Genomic DNA, 17,610 nt, shown 5'->3' on the forward strand with positions numbered 1-17,610 from the left:
GGGAAAGAAAGCCTCCCATAGCAATGACTTTGAGTTACTCAGCGGATGGAACTCTTCAAGGAAAGCAGAAGGCCACAGCATCAACTTTACTATGAACCGGCATTCTTATGGTGTAAAAAGCAACTAACTTTTCACACAAGTATGCAACTGATTTTGATAGCTTACTTGTTTCCTAGACTGGTTTAGTGATGTTGCCACAAATAAAAGATAAAAAATACATGAAGTTTCTACCTTCTTTAAATCAAAGAAATTACCAAAAAGTTTATCCTATTAACTTTTAGATAATTTTCCAATAATAGTCTTAGTTAAGGAGGTCAAACTTGTCAATATTCCCAATGATCAGTGTTCTGGTTTTTAATGGATAAGGAGTATACACCTATTTGTGAAGGCTTTTTACAATGAACAATATACAAAATAACATTTTAGAGTTGTACAAAGATGGAATCTTAAGAGTTAACATTAAGAAGCTTTCAAAATCACTTTTTAAAAAAATGCAATGTAATTTCACTGTGAGCTATATTTTCACATTTTACAAAACAAATCATTTCCCCATCTTAAGACTGTCGGGGATACTGTGTTGACCTGCCCCTAAGTCCAGATGTTAGGGGAAAGCAGGAACTGTGTTCAGACCCCAGTTCATACATGTAAGAACAAAGGGTGACTACATTCAAGCCACATTAAAATGTGAACAGTATAACTCAACACTGCAACCACGACAGGGAAAACAGAGTAACTACTGCAGATCAGAAGCTCTTAGTAGAACTAAAAGATAAACGGAGAGACAGGGTTGTGGAAATCATGCGGTTTGCTCTGCTGGAGTGGTCGACCTTTTCTGGTAAGTGTTGTATTGAGCTCTAATATCTGCTTTCCTACAAGGCAAGGTGTAAAGAGCAGTACAATTAAATACAGAAATTAAATTCCTGAAGTCTATTTAGAAAATTTTTTTTGTGTGTGTGGTGGTTGTGAGGATCAAATCCAGAGCTTTAAGTATGCTCTACCACTGAGCTACCTCCCCAACCTGAAAATGGACAATTAAAAAAAAGTTCATAATATTAAGAGTCCTTAAATTAGAAAATACATGATTGACTTTAATAATTTTAATGTTCAGTCAGTTTCATTCTTAAACCATTTCTATCTTTGTATTTATTTCCTCCAAAACAAGAAATAGAGCAGTAACACACGAAGTACTTAGTAAATAATTTTCTCATTTTCATTTAGGGCCAATGGGAAACACTGGAGAGAAACATGTGCTTCCCTAATATCACAATTCTGAATCTGAGGCTCTGAGATGAAAGTTTTTTCAAGGTGGTGACTTTAGCAGTGTTCAAGTGCAGATATGCCTCAGTTATCCTGCCAGGTCATACATTCTCCCAAACAAAGTTTACATCAGACCTTGTAACACAAGACATTTTTGCAAGATCTGTGTCTGATCTGAATACCATCCAAAGAAATAAAATGCCAGTCACACATGTAATTTAAAATTTTCTAGAAACCACATTAAAAAGTATAGGACAGGCAAAATTAACATTGAATGTAACACAATAAAAGCAAAATATTGTGAATATATTTTGACACATATCTCACCTTTTTTGGTACTATGTCTTTGAAATCCAATGTGTGTTCTACACTTTTAGCATACCTTACCTGGGCTAATACTTCTAAGTCCTCAATAGCCATATGAGGCTATTAACTTGAATTGGACAGTGTAGTGATAATCAGGACCTGCCTTAGGAAACTGACCATAACAGAAGGTCTAAAACTAAATTTGGATCAGCCAGCTCTTTACGACTATGTATGCCACAGCAAACCCTTCAGAGATGCCTACCCATGGTAATAGCTAACCATGTTAATTTCGGATACCTTAATATTTCTCTTGTGAGGGAGGCCATTACTGCAACCTGCTCTGGTCACATAACTCTATTCACAGGATTTTACAAAGGACTGCTGTGACAAGTGACTGACTTAATAGTTTGAAATACCAGTCACTCAATTCTCTTAACTGCTACACTTTCTCAAAGTCAATAACCATTTTTCCTGTAGTGGTAGAATATTTTTCTTTAAATGGAATTAGAAAAACAAATTCAATATTTGAGAAAGATAAAAGGCATTAACATAAACTTAAAGAAATATTCATTTGGCAAATCAACAAAGATATTTTGAAGATAATGAGAACTTGAAACTGAATTTACTAATTACCGTTATTTTATATTAACTGCAGCATTCATTAAGTTATCTTCAAATGTTTACAGACACCCTGAAGCTCAGAGCTTGAAAACCACCTTTCTGGTGGGCATTAGCTTCAAAACTGTCCCATGAGATAAAGGATGTATACAGGACTAAGATGGTCCAAACTGTCAATTCCAATTGGTATGTTTTGTCTTTCCCTTTGACCTGTGATCAAAGACAACTTTGCTTTTACAACAAAATTGTCCTTCCCATTGGCCTTTGTAGATCCTGTTCTTCCAAACTTGATTATAAACTAGGGTAGGACCTCAGAAAAGGCGGAATCCATGCTCCCTATATTCCCAGCCATGTTGACACACAGTTTAGCACAAATAGAGGGACACTTTAAGTTCGTTTCATTTCAAAGACAAAAGATGGTTGAAGTCAAAGCGTTTATGGCAGAGCAATTCACTTTTTAAAATCTGAGGATTTGTTTTTATTTAATACGTCAAATATTAAAAATGGAAACATGCCTTTATACAGAGTTATTTGTAAGTTGGAATTGAAAGCATTTTAAAAATTAAGTAAAATATCTTTTTTTTTTTCTGTAAAAGGCTTTTTTTTTCCTTCCTTGCACTTAAAATGAATTGGTTCTACTAATTCTTTCCTACTAATTATAAAATGCCCCTCTTTTTGGCTTCACAGCTACTCTAGAAGGTGGAAGAGGCTACATAAGCTTAGGAAAGCAAGAGAGAACATAACTACTTAAGCCTACTTCAAAGCAAAATCTTGTCAGTACACATTATGTTAAATTTAAAAAAGAATGGAATGAGAAAACCTTAATAAGTTAGCAAGGATTCTAAGTTTCCTCTTTGAAATTTACTGCCAACATCACTCAGGTTATTGACATCTAAATATCCACTGAATATTTTTCAAAACAAAGGACATCATTGCAAAGAAACAACGAAAAACAGATAGATACCTTTTACTAATAAAAGTAACCTTTCTCTATCTCCTCTTCTCAGAGAGAAGTAAATTGTACTTCTCTGTGGCTCTCATCAGTTAGGTATGTGCTGAACAGAGGAAGGGAAAAGGGCTGAATAAAATAGTGACATCCAACCAAAAAGAAGCAAGAGTAGTGCCAATATGTGATAAAAATCAAAGACAGAGAGAATGGAAGTAACGTGGAGCATTAGGTTCAAAAATTAAGGATTTCTGATTCTCAGGAACTTGATGTGAATTTTGTGCAAGTAGCTACTTTAACTTTGAAGACTTGCATATCTTCCTGCAGATGACCAGACTCTCAATTTCTGTTCAATATATTTACCTTTAAAACCATTTTTGCACAAAACCAATAATGTAAAAATTCTTTGAAAGAATAACATCATATGAGGAAAAATATTTCCATGGTCTCTCAAAACAGTCCCCTAGATTTTGAGGGAATACAAGATATCTGTATTCAATACATGTCCACTGTCTTGCAGGTCAACTTCATGACAGGTCATGCATTTTGATGCACCTCAACTTTTTGCATCTTTTCTTCTTATGGCACATTTTTTTCAACTTGAGGGAAGATCTTTGTAAAACTTATTAAATGACTTCTCAAGTTTATGGTGTGGCTCTAATTATACAATCTCTCTCTCTCTCTCTCTCTCCCTCTTTCTCTCTCTAGCTTTTGGAACTAAGGATTGAACCCAGGGTGCTTAACCACTAAGCCACATCCTTAGCCCTTATTTTCATATTTTATTTAGAGACAGGGTCTCACTGAGTTGCTGTGGGCCTTGCTAAGTTGTAGAGGCTGGCTTTGAACGTGCAATCCTCCTGCCTCAGCCTCTTGAGCTGCTAGGATTATAGGCATGCTCCAACATGCCTGGCCAACACACACACACACACACACACACACACACAAAACCTCTTGTTATGTATTATTTTTTGGATCAAAAATTTTAGCAAGGTTTGTTGAATGCTCAGAAATTTGAGAGCCAACTAGAAAAAAATGTTTACCTTTATTTTACTCTAGCTTTTTGCCCCAAGTCATTACACACCCCCAGCTATCTGGGCTTAATTTTTAAGCTGCCTGTGCTTAATGAGTATTTCATTTACAAAATTAGGTAAAATATTTTGGTTTCTGTAAAAGGACAGTCTTTCCTTCCCTGCACTAGAAATGAATTGGTTCTGTTGATTATTTCACACTGAGATCAAAAAGTCCCTTTTAAGTTCACAGCTGCCTGAGAAGGTAGAGGCAATGACAGACTAAAGAAAGTATGAGGGGAACGTAGCTATTTAAGCCTATGTCAAAGCAAAATTCTCTTAGTACATAATGTCCATTTTAAAAGAGGAATTGTATATTTCAGACAGCTTAAAAATGACAAAGTATTTGAGTCAGTTAATATGAATACAACATCATGGGGACTGGGGTTGTGGCTCAGTGGTAGAGCACTTGCCTAGCACATGTGAGGCACTGGGTTCAATTCTCAGCATTGTACATAAAGAATAAAAGGTCTATCACATCTAAAAAATATTTTTAAAAATATAAAAAATTATGAATACAACACATCAAAAGTATGTTTAAGTCATACTAAACCATATAAGTCATTAATGGAAAAGAAAACCAATCTGTCACAGTATTAAAAAATAGGAATTATACAAATAATTCTCATGAACTTCAACTCTTACTTATCCAAGGATGATTTAAGTACAGAAAATCATGCATTTATGAAAAATATTTCACCAGTAAGTGAAAACGTTTATTCCAGCAAAAGGCATCTGTGGTTCAGAACCATGCAGATTTAACAAGATCAGACTCAAGCAGAAGCGAGACAGGGCAAGGCTGTGATTTCTGAGACTAGAAAGTGCTAGAATTAGTTAAAAAAAAAAACTGGAAGGGAAAAGGAAGCAGCACGTGCATGGGGTTTCAGAACAATGGCTGAGAACTAAGAAACAGAAAAATGCAGCAAAATAATTGGACCTTTTGGTCATTTTTCATCAAATAATTTAAATGATGTTGGATGCTCTTTAAAATGACTATACGAATTTTTGTACTTTGAGATAAAGGCTGCAGAAGGGGTAACTGTGTTCCCAAATCATCATGAACAGCAGTTTACATAAAATTTTACAGCAATTCAAGATTATCTGTGCCTTTACCCTGCTTCCATTTACCCTTGGAAATAGAGAAGTAACTTGCTACATTTTAGAGTCCTGTGTAAGAAGTTTCCAGGGCAATATGATATTGGGACGTATACATTTGGTCTTTGTCACTCTTTCCTGGCATACAACTCTTAAGATCCTTTGTATCTTCAAAGTGCTATCTTTTTGTATGCTAGTGAGTTGACGGATGGATGGCTGGTCCTTCAGGAGGGGGGGTTGGCCACAAGAAAGACCAACACAGGATCAGAGCGCTGGGATTTTTCAGGTCCACTCCCCAACCTCCAACCTCTGGGAAGGGAAGAGGGACTGAAGGTTAAATTGATCACCAGTAGCCAATGAAATAATTAATCATGCCCAGGTAATGGCTTCACCAAAATCAGAAAGGACTGAGTTCAGAGATCCCAGACAGCTGAAGATGTGGAGGTGCCTTCAAGGTGGTTCACTCAGAGAAGGCACAGCAGTTCCGTGCCCTTTGCACACTAAGCATTTTTTTCCTCTGATTTTCACTGGCATCCTTTATAATCAATAAATACATTTCCAAGTCCTGTGAGTCACCCTAGCAAATTGAGAAGGGGGTAATGGGAACCGATTTATAGCCTGTGGCTCAGAAGCTCAGATAAAAGCAATCTGGGGCTTACAGGTGGCATCTGTAAATGGGGTCTTGGGGACTGACCCTCAACCTGTAGCATCCAAGTTCAATGAGAGGGTACCCAGCTAGTGTCTGTCCCAGAACTGATTGATTGCTTGGTGTTTGGGAGGGCGGGGGAGGGGTTGGTCACTGATGTCTTCTCTGTTGATTATCAAGATTATAGGAGAAACTGAGTGTATTTCTGTTTTTTCAGAGTAAATGATAGTCAATTTGGAAAGACACTAAATAGTGCAAAAAATAATGGAAATCATTTTTAAAGTACAATAAAGAAAGTATGACCCCACACCTTAAAAAAAAAAAAAATACATGGAGATGAGAAGTCTTAAAAAATATTCAGTGATTTTAAATTTTATCAGAAAAATTTAGCAATAAACTTGACATTGTTTTTTCAAACTTTAACAACATGGGCCCATCTGAAATAGTAATAGTCTACAGTCAAGTTATTCAAAAGTGTAGTCTAGGCCCTAGGGAGCTCATTACAAACGTAGCATCTCAGGCTTCACGCAGACCCAGCCAACGGCAGCTGAATTTTGACAGGTCTCCAGGTGATTCATGTGCACATAAAGTTAGAGAGGCACTACTCTAGACTTTAAGAAAGACAGACATATCACCCGCTAGGTAAAATAACTTCAGCTATTAGAATAATATAAAACTTGAAGAATTAGACAGGACTTCAGGGTTTTAAAGCCAAAGGATCCATTAAGAGAATCTAATTTTTTTTTTTTTTTTTTTTTTTTTTTTTTTTTTTTTTTTTTTGCTGCTGAAGTCAAGCTAGGACCCTGTGCATGCTAAGCATGACAAAGAACCTAACTTTTGATTCAACTACTACATGTTATACTGAATATCTATTTTTCTGTCATAAGAAGGCAAAGTATATCCTAAGAGATTCCCATACAGTTCATATTTTAAATCAAAAGCAATAATTACCCCTTCCACATCATTCTTTGAACTCTTTTTTCTGAGCTCATAACTGTATATAGAATTAATTTTGTTGCATTAAAGATAAAATATATTCCCAAAATATTTTAAAATTTAATATTGCAATTTTTTTGTTGAGTATGCTATAATTTATGGACTTTTAAAAAAATCACAAAACTAATTTTTTTTTGGCAATGCTAGGATTAGAACCCAGGGTCTTTGTACATGCTAGGCAAGAGTTCCACCACTGAGCTACATCCCCAGCACAAAGCTAATTTTGGAATCTCAAATCACTACTGCTATTAACCCTTTAATTTTTGAGTACAATGATCAGATAATTGTGCAACTTTTAAAAGATCTCTTAAATGATAGCTAGAGAGAATTTGATTAATACTCCTAGGGAACTTTATCAGATAGAGTGATGTTTTAAACAAAAAAGGGAAATGAGGAACAGAAAGATATTTTGTTGAGCTTAGAGGTTATTTCTATACAAATCTTTAAGACTGAAAATGATTTCACTAATTGTGGTATATATACACAATGGAATATTTCTCAGCCTCAAAGAAGAATGAAATTATGGTGTTTGCGGGTAAATAGATGGAACTGGAGAATATCATGCTAAGTGAAATAAGCCAGACCCAAAGAACCAACAGCCTAATGTTCTCTCTGATATGCAGATGCTAATTCACAAGGGGAGGGACTAGGGAAGAACAGACATACTTTGGACTAGAAGAGGGGAATGAAGAGAGGGAAAGGGGTACAGGGGTAGGAATGATAGTAGAATGAATCAGACATTATTACCCTATGTGCATATATGACTACACGACCAGTGTAACTCTACATCATGTACAACTAGAAGAGTGAGAAGTTATAATCCATTTATGTATGATGTGTCAAAATGCATTATACTGTCATGTATAACTAATTAGAACAAATAAACAAAATGATTCCACCAATACTATTTTCAACTTATACTGTTGTAATATAGGTAATTAAAAAATATACAACTGTTAGAAATCACATGGATATCATGTGTTCTATAAATACAAGACTTAAGATTTAAATGATGGAATTGTGGGTATTTTAAAAAATTGACCAAGTAATATGAAAATTTTCTGATCTTTTAATAAGTGAAGAATATGTTTTTATTACAAAGCCCAAATCAGATGATTAATATGAAAGGAAACTATAAAATCAGGAGCACCAGAAGACTTAAAATTATTAGATTTGATTTCAAAGCTATTTTTAAAGCTATAGGGAGAAAAAAACACATACTATCTTTCAGAAATTCCAAAGCACCTAATCTTGGTCTATGTTCCAGGATTTGTTCTGAATCGTTTGTTCATTAAAATTTGTTTGATACTTAAATACCCTATTTTCCTTAAAAGATATGTATTCGTACACTTTTTTCTATTCTTAGCCCCTATTATTTTTATAGAGAAAAACAGACATAAGTTAACGGAGGTGCCCTGCAAATCTTAACTGTCAGCAACTTATAAGTTTAACCCCTTCATTATACTGCAATGTAATAAATCAAGAGGAAATAAAAGAGAAATTTAAAAGTGTTGTTTTTAATTCTCCAGTTTAACATTTATAAATAGCAACTCTAAATGAAATCAAATTGGGCATTTGAATGAGACACCTACATAACCTTCTTACAACAAGCTATTGTTCCAGACAACAGCTGGAAAAAATGGAAATTTTCATGGTAAAAATTCCAGTGAATATAACTGTCAAAAGTATCCATAGTGAAATACTTTTAATTGTGGCCACTTGTCCAATTTAGGAAACAGGGTATACCTAGGGTAGGGAAGGCCTCATAATGGACCATGATTCACTAAGAAGCTTAAACCACAAATCCCACAGAAACTTTTCTTATAGCCACAATAGCTGCTGAAACAATTCTGCATAGATTTCTCATGTTGCAATGATGGTAAAAGTAGCTGAAAATATTTTTAGCAAAGAAATGCAAATTGTAGGACACACCAAACGCTTTTAAAAAGATGTCATGCAATACAGAGTACAAACCTAAATCCCACAAAGGATGCTAGGGATAAGAAGGATTAATAAGTAAGAAGACACATGCTTTTATTTACCCCTTCTTCCTGCGTTGAAAATATCTGTACAGCCAGAGGAAAATGATAGCAACTCCAACAACTACAAGAAGCAGGAAATAAATAACATGCAACTGAAAACTCATTACCAAGGATCAAAATTTAAGCAAAAGAAACAAATACTGATTATATTTCAGTGTTCAGAAAATGGTACTCTATTTAAGCACCTACATATTTATATTTCATTTAAGCTCTTCATTATCTAAATCCAGTTCCCTGGAACCACCCACATGGTCCACAGAAAGTCAGGGAAGGATCCTAGCTTAATTTAGAGAATTATCAAAATATACTCTACTGTCATATATATCTAAAAAGAACCAATTAAAAAAAAGCATATTTGAAAAGCAAACTCATTACATCATTGTAAAGAAGCACATAATACTTAGGGTTTGTTTCTAAGTAGATACATTAAACATGACACAATATAAAAATCACTAACAAAAGGTAGGACATCATTAAAATGTCAGGTTTTTCTAGGTGGATTAACTTAATTTCAAGTTTTAAAAACTATAGAAACTGAAAAACTACTTTAAAATGAACTCTGATAATTTGATTTACACGGTGTCAAAATTCGGGATACTTACGTGAAATAAGAACAATCAGCACAATGATCCATTTAGCTAAGACAGAAAAAAAAAAAAAAAAGATGTTGAACATATATGGGTCTCCAGATGGCAGTTACATTTTTATTTAGCTCAGATCATCTAAATGCTAGAGAAAAACTTTTTTTTTTTTTTTTAATCTACCTAGTTTTAGCACAACTGCCATTCAAGTCATTTTGATCGCAAAACTTTTCTAAACCACTTTCCAGGTGGTGGGTCCAACTTGTGAAACTTCTAATAAAACCTCGCTTTTCAGCGTTTTGTTCTGTAGTTACCATATCAGGTAAACATTATTAGAATAATTAGCATTAACTACATTAGAGGAAAAACACTGAATGTGATCCTTTCCTGGATTAGCAATATGATGTACTATACTATCTCAAGACACTGGGCCACAATCCTGAGCCAAAGCGCCCAGCTAGTCATGCCCCCCTGAGGGTACACAACCAGTACCCCACTATGAGTACTATGTTGGGTAGGTTAGGTGCATTAAAAGCATTTTAAACTTAGGATATTTTCAATTTACAATGGGTTTATCAGGATGTAATTGCACTGTATGTTGAGGGGCAACTCTATAGTCAGAACTCTATCCACAGGTTCTGAATCTGTGGATTCAACCAACTGCAGATCAAAAACATTTGGAAAAAATACAGTGATCTGTTCAGTGGCATTTACACTATATTATTATTATAAGTAATTCAGAGATGACTTGTGGCATATGGGAGGATGCGCCAGGTTGTATGTAAGATAGTACATTGTTTTATAACTTTAAAGTTATCTGCAAGGGGAGACGGAAGGTTCCAGAACAGTCTCTCATGGACACTGAGACAGACAGTAGAACTTAAAAACTAAGCCTGGGGTGAATTTTATTAAAGGATTAACAATTACTCAACTAGTCTAATAAATAGATTTTTGTCTTGTTTTACTCAAGAAATCTTTTATATCCCTGCAATTTAACTGTCATGACTCTACTTTATTTGTTTAATATATATTATGTGGTCTGTAAGACTACATCATCAAGTGTATTAAACCAGTCTGTTAACAGAAAAAAATTAACGTAACAGAGTGCTTTAAGGTTTGTGTACATGGGATATGAATAGGAAGAGAATTTATTGACAAACTGCCATCACAAAATAGCACTATCATGTGGAAAGCAAGTTGTGTTTTACATATCTTAACCTACACATAACAAGAGCATTTATAAAAGTTACCTTACCCTATTAGCATTCCTATACTGAGGCACCCCTATAAAACTCTACTTACCTACATGTTTCTAACATACTACTACTTATTTTTGCATTGTGACCTGCACAAAGTAACCATAAATGTCAATTATCACTAATAATTTAAGACTTTTCTTCCTTAAGTGGAGATAACTGGAGACTATCATATTTCCATATAATCCATAAGGTCTCATAATGAAGGGTTATTAATAATCAAAATAATAACCAAATTCATCATCAAATAGTCCTTCAGTGGGATTGGGATATCCTAGGAAAAAAAGAAGAAAAATAGATTAAGTAAAATAAAGTTAAAAAAGAAGAAAATAAAAGAATAAGTAAAGCTTAAAATCCTTTAAATTCATTCGTTGATTTTTTTCCACTTTTGTACAAAACCTTTAAAATTTCATTTTCCTTATAAACCATATTACTTCTTCTTCTTTAAAATGTCATAAAATTTGGGCTTGGGGTTGTGTGTAGGTCAGTGGTAAAGTGTTTACCTAGCATGTGTGAGGTACTGAGTTCAATTCTCTACATCATATAATAAACAAATATTTTTAAAAGTATCATAAAATTCTATAAATATATATTCAATATAGCTTTCTTCTTACTGTACACTAACATTCCCTGTGATAATACTAAGTGTGTGTGGTACAGCAAACAAATTTATTTTTAGTATATTCTCAAAATTAGTCTGTGAATTCAACGTGATTCATTAAAGTTAAAGATAAAATAAGGCTTGGTAAATGCTTTTGAAGTTAATCTGGAATAGAAAGAAACTTCCTTAGCACAATAGAGACTATACATGAACAACCCACAGTTAATATAATATCAGTGATGAGGACTGAAAACTTTTCCTCTGAGATCAAGAACAAGTGGTCCCCATGCTTGCTACTTCTATTCATGTAATGAGAAATTTCAAGGGACCCCAAATAGCCACCACTATTCTGAAAAAGAAGAGCAAAGTTGAGAGCCACTTGCACTTCTTGATTTCAAAACTATAATAAAGCAGTATTGGAATAAAACCTGGCATAAAGACAGACCAATAGAATAGACTGGAGAGCCCAAAGATCAACACCAGCATATCCAGACAAATGATTTTCAACAAAAGTGCCAAGAGCAATCATACTTGTTTAAGATTATACTCCCTTCAACAAATGGTGCTGGGAAATTGGGATATTCACTGGGAAAATAATGAAGTTGAAGTCTTACTATGTTTATTAACTCAAAATGGATCACATACCTAACTGAAAGATCTAATACTCTAAAACTTTTAGAAGAAAATATAGAGAAAACACTTCATGATATTGGATCTGCCATGATTTCTTAGATGTGACACTAAAAGTTTAGGCAACAATAGCAGCAAAATAGATAAACTGAACTTCATCAAAATTAAGAATTTGTGTAACAAAGGACACTAACAGAGTGGAAAGGCAACCCACAGACTGAGAATCATTTCAGATCATATATTTGATAAGAGATTAATATTCAGAACATATAAAGTATCCCAAAACTTCAAAACAGCAAACCCTATTTGAAAATGGGCCCAGGACTTGAATAGCTATTTCTCCAAAGAAGATATCCACATGACCAATAAGTCCATGAAAAGATGTTGGACACATCACTAATTATTAGGGAAATGCACATAAACACTCTAATGAGTTTTGACTTCACATTTAGTAGCGTGGTGCTGTAGTTTTAATGTCTGGCTTCTCTAAAAAACATGTTGAAATTTAATTGCCAATGGAACAATGTTGGGAGGTGGAGGTGGCATTGACTGTAAAGAGACCTTTAGATCAGGAGGGCACAAGAGAGTGTGCCAGTGCCGCCATCTTGGAGGTAGGTTTGTGATCACAGGAGTGGGTCTGCCCCTCTTGTTTGTGCTCTCTTCCTCCCAGGCCCTTTCGGCACCTTTCTGCCATGTGACGTCATCTGCCATGTGATGTCTTCCTCCAGGTCATGATGCAGCAAGAAGGCCCTTGCCAAGTGTAATCACATTCAAGTGAGATTCCCCAGCCCCCAGAACTGGGAGAAAGACATTTCTGCTCATTATAAATCACCCCATCTGTGATACTGTCATAGCAGTACAAAACTGACTAAGGCAGATGGCTGTTACAAAATAAACAAAAAGGCAATCCAATATAACAAGTGTTGGTGAAGATGTGGAAAAACTGGAACCTTTGTGCACAGCTGGTAAGAATGTAAAATAGTGCAGCCACTGTGGAAGACAAGACAGCAGAAGCTCAAAAAATAAAACAATTACCCTATGACCCAGCTATTCTACTTCTAGGTATATAATGAGAAGAATGAAAACTGAGTCTTTGAACAGATATGTGTACAAACAGCATGTTTAAAACAGCATTCTTCAGAATAGACAAAAGGTGGAAATAATCCAAATATCCATCAACAGATGAAGGACTAAATAAAATGTGGTATGTACATATAATGGAATATCATTCAGCCATAAAAAGGAATAGAGGAATAAAAGGAATGACACATGATACAACATAGAGGAAACTAGGCTGGGGATGTAGCTCAGTAGTAAAGTGCTTGCCTAGCATGTTGCAAGACCCAGGTTCAATCCCCAACACTGTAATAATAATAATAATAATAATAATAGTAATAATAAAATCTTTAAAAATATTATAATAAATGAAATAAGATATGAAAGGACAAATCTTATATGAATCCACTTAGATGAAATGGATTTAGAATAGGCAAAGTCAGAGACAAAAAAAGTAGAATAGTGGTTATCAGGTGTTGCGGGGAAGGAGAAAATGGAGTAGTTTATTGGGAAGAATTTTAGTTTAGAATGATGAAAAAGTTCTGGATCTGGATGATAGTGATGGTTGCACAATAATATCAGTGTATTTAATGCCACTGAATTTCACACCAAAGATGATTAAAAGAATAAACAAAGAGTCAGTTTGGAAAAATTAACATGGTTTGGAAATTTCTGAAATGGAAGTGTTTTGCCAGATATTAAAACATATTATACTATAGTAAATATGATTCTGGCACAGGAATGGGCAGAGTTCAGAGAAGAAAGGTAGCTAGAATAGCTTTGAACTCAGTGTATGACAAAGAGCAGCACCCCGGATCATTTGGGGAGAAGAGATCTCATCCAACAGACGGTGGTGCTCAGCTACTGGATGGGGAGAGGAGGGCGGTGGGGAGGAACCCCATTTCATTCCATATACCACCAGGAATTTCAAGTGTACCAATGATTTAAATGCAGAAAATGAAGTGAAAATACATGGTGCAGGTGGCGCACACCTGTAATCCCAGCAGCTCGAGAGGCAGGAAGATGGTGAGGTCAAAGCCAGACTCAGCAAAAGCAAGGCACCAAGCAACTCTGTGAGTCCCTGTCTCTAAAATACAAAATAGGGGGGCTGGGGTTGTGGCTCAGTGGTAGAGCACTTGCCTCACATGTGTGAGGCACTGGGTTTTATCCTCAGCACCACATAAAAAAATATAAAATAAACAAATGCTTAAAAAAATGATAAACATCTTACAAAATAAAATAAAATACAAAATAGGGCTGGGGATGTGGCTCAGTGGTCGAGTGCCTTGGTGTTTAATCTCTGGCACCCCCTCCTCTCAAAAAAACACACCACTACCTGGTTAAATCTTCATGTAATTTCAGCAAGACTAAAGCTTGTATAAGAAACAAAACAGCTATAAGGGGAAAGATCAATACATCTAATTATCTACCGTATTAATGTAAAGCTTTAGAACATATAAATGACCACTGACAGGAGACTAGAAAAAAAAATATGATATATATTCAAGTCACCATAAGAAAGAAGGGAAAGAAATCTAAATAAAACCCTAACCCAAGACACAAAATGGAAAATAAAGTACAAGTTGTAGGAAAATGTGTACCATGATGTCATTTTTTAAGAGAATAAAATAAAAACAAAATACATGTATAACTACCCATAAAAAGATGTTGATATACAGAAATAGATAAAAAGAAATTCTCAACTCTAAGTAGTGATTAATTTGGGCAATGGACTAGAAAGAACTATTCCTTTACTCTATACTTTTATAATGTTTGAAATTTCACAAAAGTATGTTTGTGAAAAGTATACCACTCCTAAATCTGTACACTACTCATGTAGTGAAAAGTGACAAAAATAAATCTAAGGCCATCCACATAAAAAACTTAAAACTGACAAGTACAAATAAAAACAAAAACCAATCCGGAAAAAATGTTCACTTCCTATGAAAAGGGTTTTAATTTATAAGGAGCTTTCAAAAATCAACAAATATTTTAGAAATCCAATAGGATAATGGGCAAAGGACACGAATACATAAATGTGAAACTTTGGGCATAGTGCCATGAACCTGTAGTCTGAGCTACTTGGGAGGCTGAGGTAGGAGGATCACTTGAGCCCAGGAGTTTGAGGACAGCCTAGGCAACACAGTGGGACCCCATCTCAAAATAATAATGATAATAGTAATAATAATAATAAAAATGAAAATAAAAATGTAGACCAAAAATATTCAGCCTCATTGATAATTAAAGAAATGCAAATTAACATATCATTTTTCATGTATTATTTTTGAAGTTCTTAACTTTATCAGTAGGATTAAAGAATTGTCAAACCTGGATAATTTTGAACTGAAGGTTTCTTGGGATGAGTAGGCTTAGGACCTAGAATAATAAATTTCAGATTATCAATTCACTAGCCTTATTAATATAAAATTATAAATTTAATTTTGATATTTAATTTTTTAGAAAGATTATTAAAATGAAAAATACATATACTTTCTGAATTTTGTAATTCTACATCTGAGAACTTAATTGACCTACACACATATTTACACAGGTACACAGGAAGTATGCCCAAGAATGCCCACGACAGCTTTGTAATTTATAGTAGAAATTCTAGAAGTTAATTAATAATAAACTGTAAAAATAATATGTTCTGGATAAATATCTGTCTTATTAAAAAAATATCCCAATGTATCCTATTACACAATTTGCATCTTAATCATTTCTACTTAGTATTTCACAGACTTTTTATTAATTTTAGCACATTTAAATTTATCTTAATGCCATTATATGTTGCTGTTGATACTTTTGATATTCAGTTTCCTTAGCTAATGATGAAAAAGTTGATTAAAAAATTTTATAAAAATGATAAAATTCCCATCAGGAATTTTGATTTTTTACAAAAGATTCCTGTAGTTGCTCCTCTTTATAAACCTTTTCTCATAGTCAGTGCTTTCCTTGTCTCTCAAACACTAAGCTAAATCAGTGTTTTACAAATCCTTTATGAAATACTTATAGTCAACTCTTTCAAAAGAGTATATCAGTAAACTTGGCAGACTATGATATAGATATACCTGCTTAAAACAGTAAGCAAATATAGATGGGTTAATAAGTACAAAATTTCACGTGCAATCTTGGTTTTGTTCATACATTCATCTACCACAAAGCCATCTTTCTCTGTACCACACCTCTCACCCCACAGCACTCAACTAAGGTACTTAAGGAGGCTACCAGGTACCAGGTTCTTAGAGGAATTAGAAAAAGACATTCTAATTACTATGGTAACATGTATAATTTCCCTCCATCCTTTAAAATATTAAGGATATAGGAAATATATCCATAAATTAGGACCAGAAATTGAGATTTGTTTGAGTGTAACATCTTCAATACACCAAAGGGGAAATAAAGTCCATAGAAATGATCTTAGTTGAGTTAGAGCGAAGTGGGAGCCTGTGCATAGTCTGGGCTGGCCAATGTTCTTCCCCTGATTCCTACTGTCTTCTGCTTCCGCCATCCCAAATGAAGTCAAAGATAACTGAAATCAGGAAGATAATTCCTTCCATTATACCGTAGAACCGTCATCTGTAGTCCTTGCAAGAAACCTTCCATTTCATTTTGGTAAATAAGGAATTTTCCTACCTTTGAAGTTGCTATTAAATTTATTTCCTGTTGTCAAATAAAACTGCCCAGGAAAGAGTAAAAAAGAATAATTGCTTCAGGTGGGTAAGAAGAGTGAGGAGGAGGTAGAAATTCAGGTCTTGCAGAAACTTTTCAGGATGTACTAGATTGAAAGACTGAACCATTTTCATTCCAGGAAATGAAATATAGCCCTGAACTAGCAAGACTGGGTAAAGCTGTCAACAGATGGCCTTTAAAAAGAAAGACATAACAAGGTTGATGACACAGAAAACACACAATGAAAAACAGAAGGAATGCACCTTCACCTCCACTAACATTAATTCAAGAAATTCAGTCATGTTAGTTAACTTCAAGAGCTTCCTAGATACCAAGCACGGTGCTAAGGTCTTTACCTGCATCCCACATAAACTTTACTATCACCCAGTAAGGAAGGTACTAAGCCGTTTTACATATGAATAAACACATTTAAAGTTTCCAAAGTTCACATTGCTGTTCATGTGTAGACTATGGCAAATCAAATATTTGAACACTATGAATAGCAGAGAAAATGGCTGTCAAAAACTATGCTTGAGTATCCATTATGGAGAATTAGAGGATATCTGAAAAAAATCACCAGGAATTTAAAGGATTTTTTGAAAATTATAAGTAGGAAATTACTAAACCTGAAACAGTGGAAATTGGAGATATTGTACTAGGAGAAGTTGATGCTGGAAAACAAAATAATAGTTAATTGGATCACACACTTCAGAGTTATTGCTAGTAGTTTCACCAGGAATTTTAAAAGATTTTTAAAAATATATAAGAATAAAGTTACTAAACCTGAATAACTTAAGGTTGGAGGTTTTGTACTGGAAGGAGGCACCACTGAAAAACAAAA

At 34.4% G+C, this 17,610-nt stretch overlaps 1 protein-coding gene across 6 annotated transcripts in view; it reads right to left on the reverse strand.

Annotated features, from left to right (window-relative positions):
- Window positions 1-217: 217 nt before the first annotated feature.
- CD46 (CD46 molecule) overlaps window positions 218-17,610 on the reverse strand; it is a 34,461-nt gene continuing 17,068 nt past the window's right edge. Inside the window, exons 7-13 of one of the 6 annotated variants that reach the window (XM_079107898.1) lie at window positions 17,553-17,597; window positions 17,396-17,440; window positions 11,043-11,084; window positions 9,576-9,611; window positions 8,974-9,034; window positions 3,146-3,236; window positions 218-869 (exon numbers count right to left, since the gene is read on the reverse strand). In XM_079107898.1, coding sequence (XP_078964024.1) covers window positions 3,185-3,236; window positions 8,974-9,034; window positions 9,576-9,611; window positions 11,043-11,084; window positions 17,396-17,440; window positions 17,553-17,597 — 281 coding nt within the window. In that variant the 3' untranslated portion in view covers window positions 218-869; window positions 3,146-3,184. Of the gene's footprint in view, window positions 870-3,145; window positions 3,237-5,032; window positions 9,035-9,575; window positions 11,085-11,109; window positions 12,792-15,425; window positions 15,474-17,395; window positions 17,441-17,552; window positions 17,598-17,610 lie in introns of those variants that run through there. The other 5 variants (XM_079107897.1, XM_079107899.1, XM_079107900.1 and 2 more) reach the window with 5 other exon arrangements.

This window comes from Sciurus vulgaris, assembly GCF_902686455.1.
Source record: "Sciurus vulgaris genome assembly, chromosome: 12".
Taxonomy (NCBI): Eukaryota; Metazoa; Chordata; class Mammalia; order Rodentia; family Sciuridae; genus Sciurus; species Sciurus vulgaris.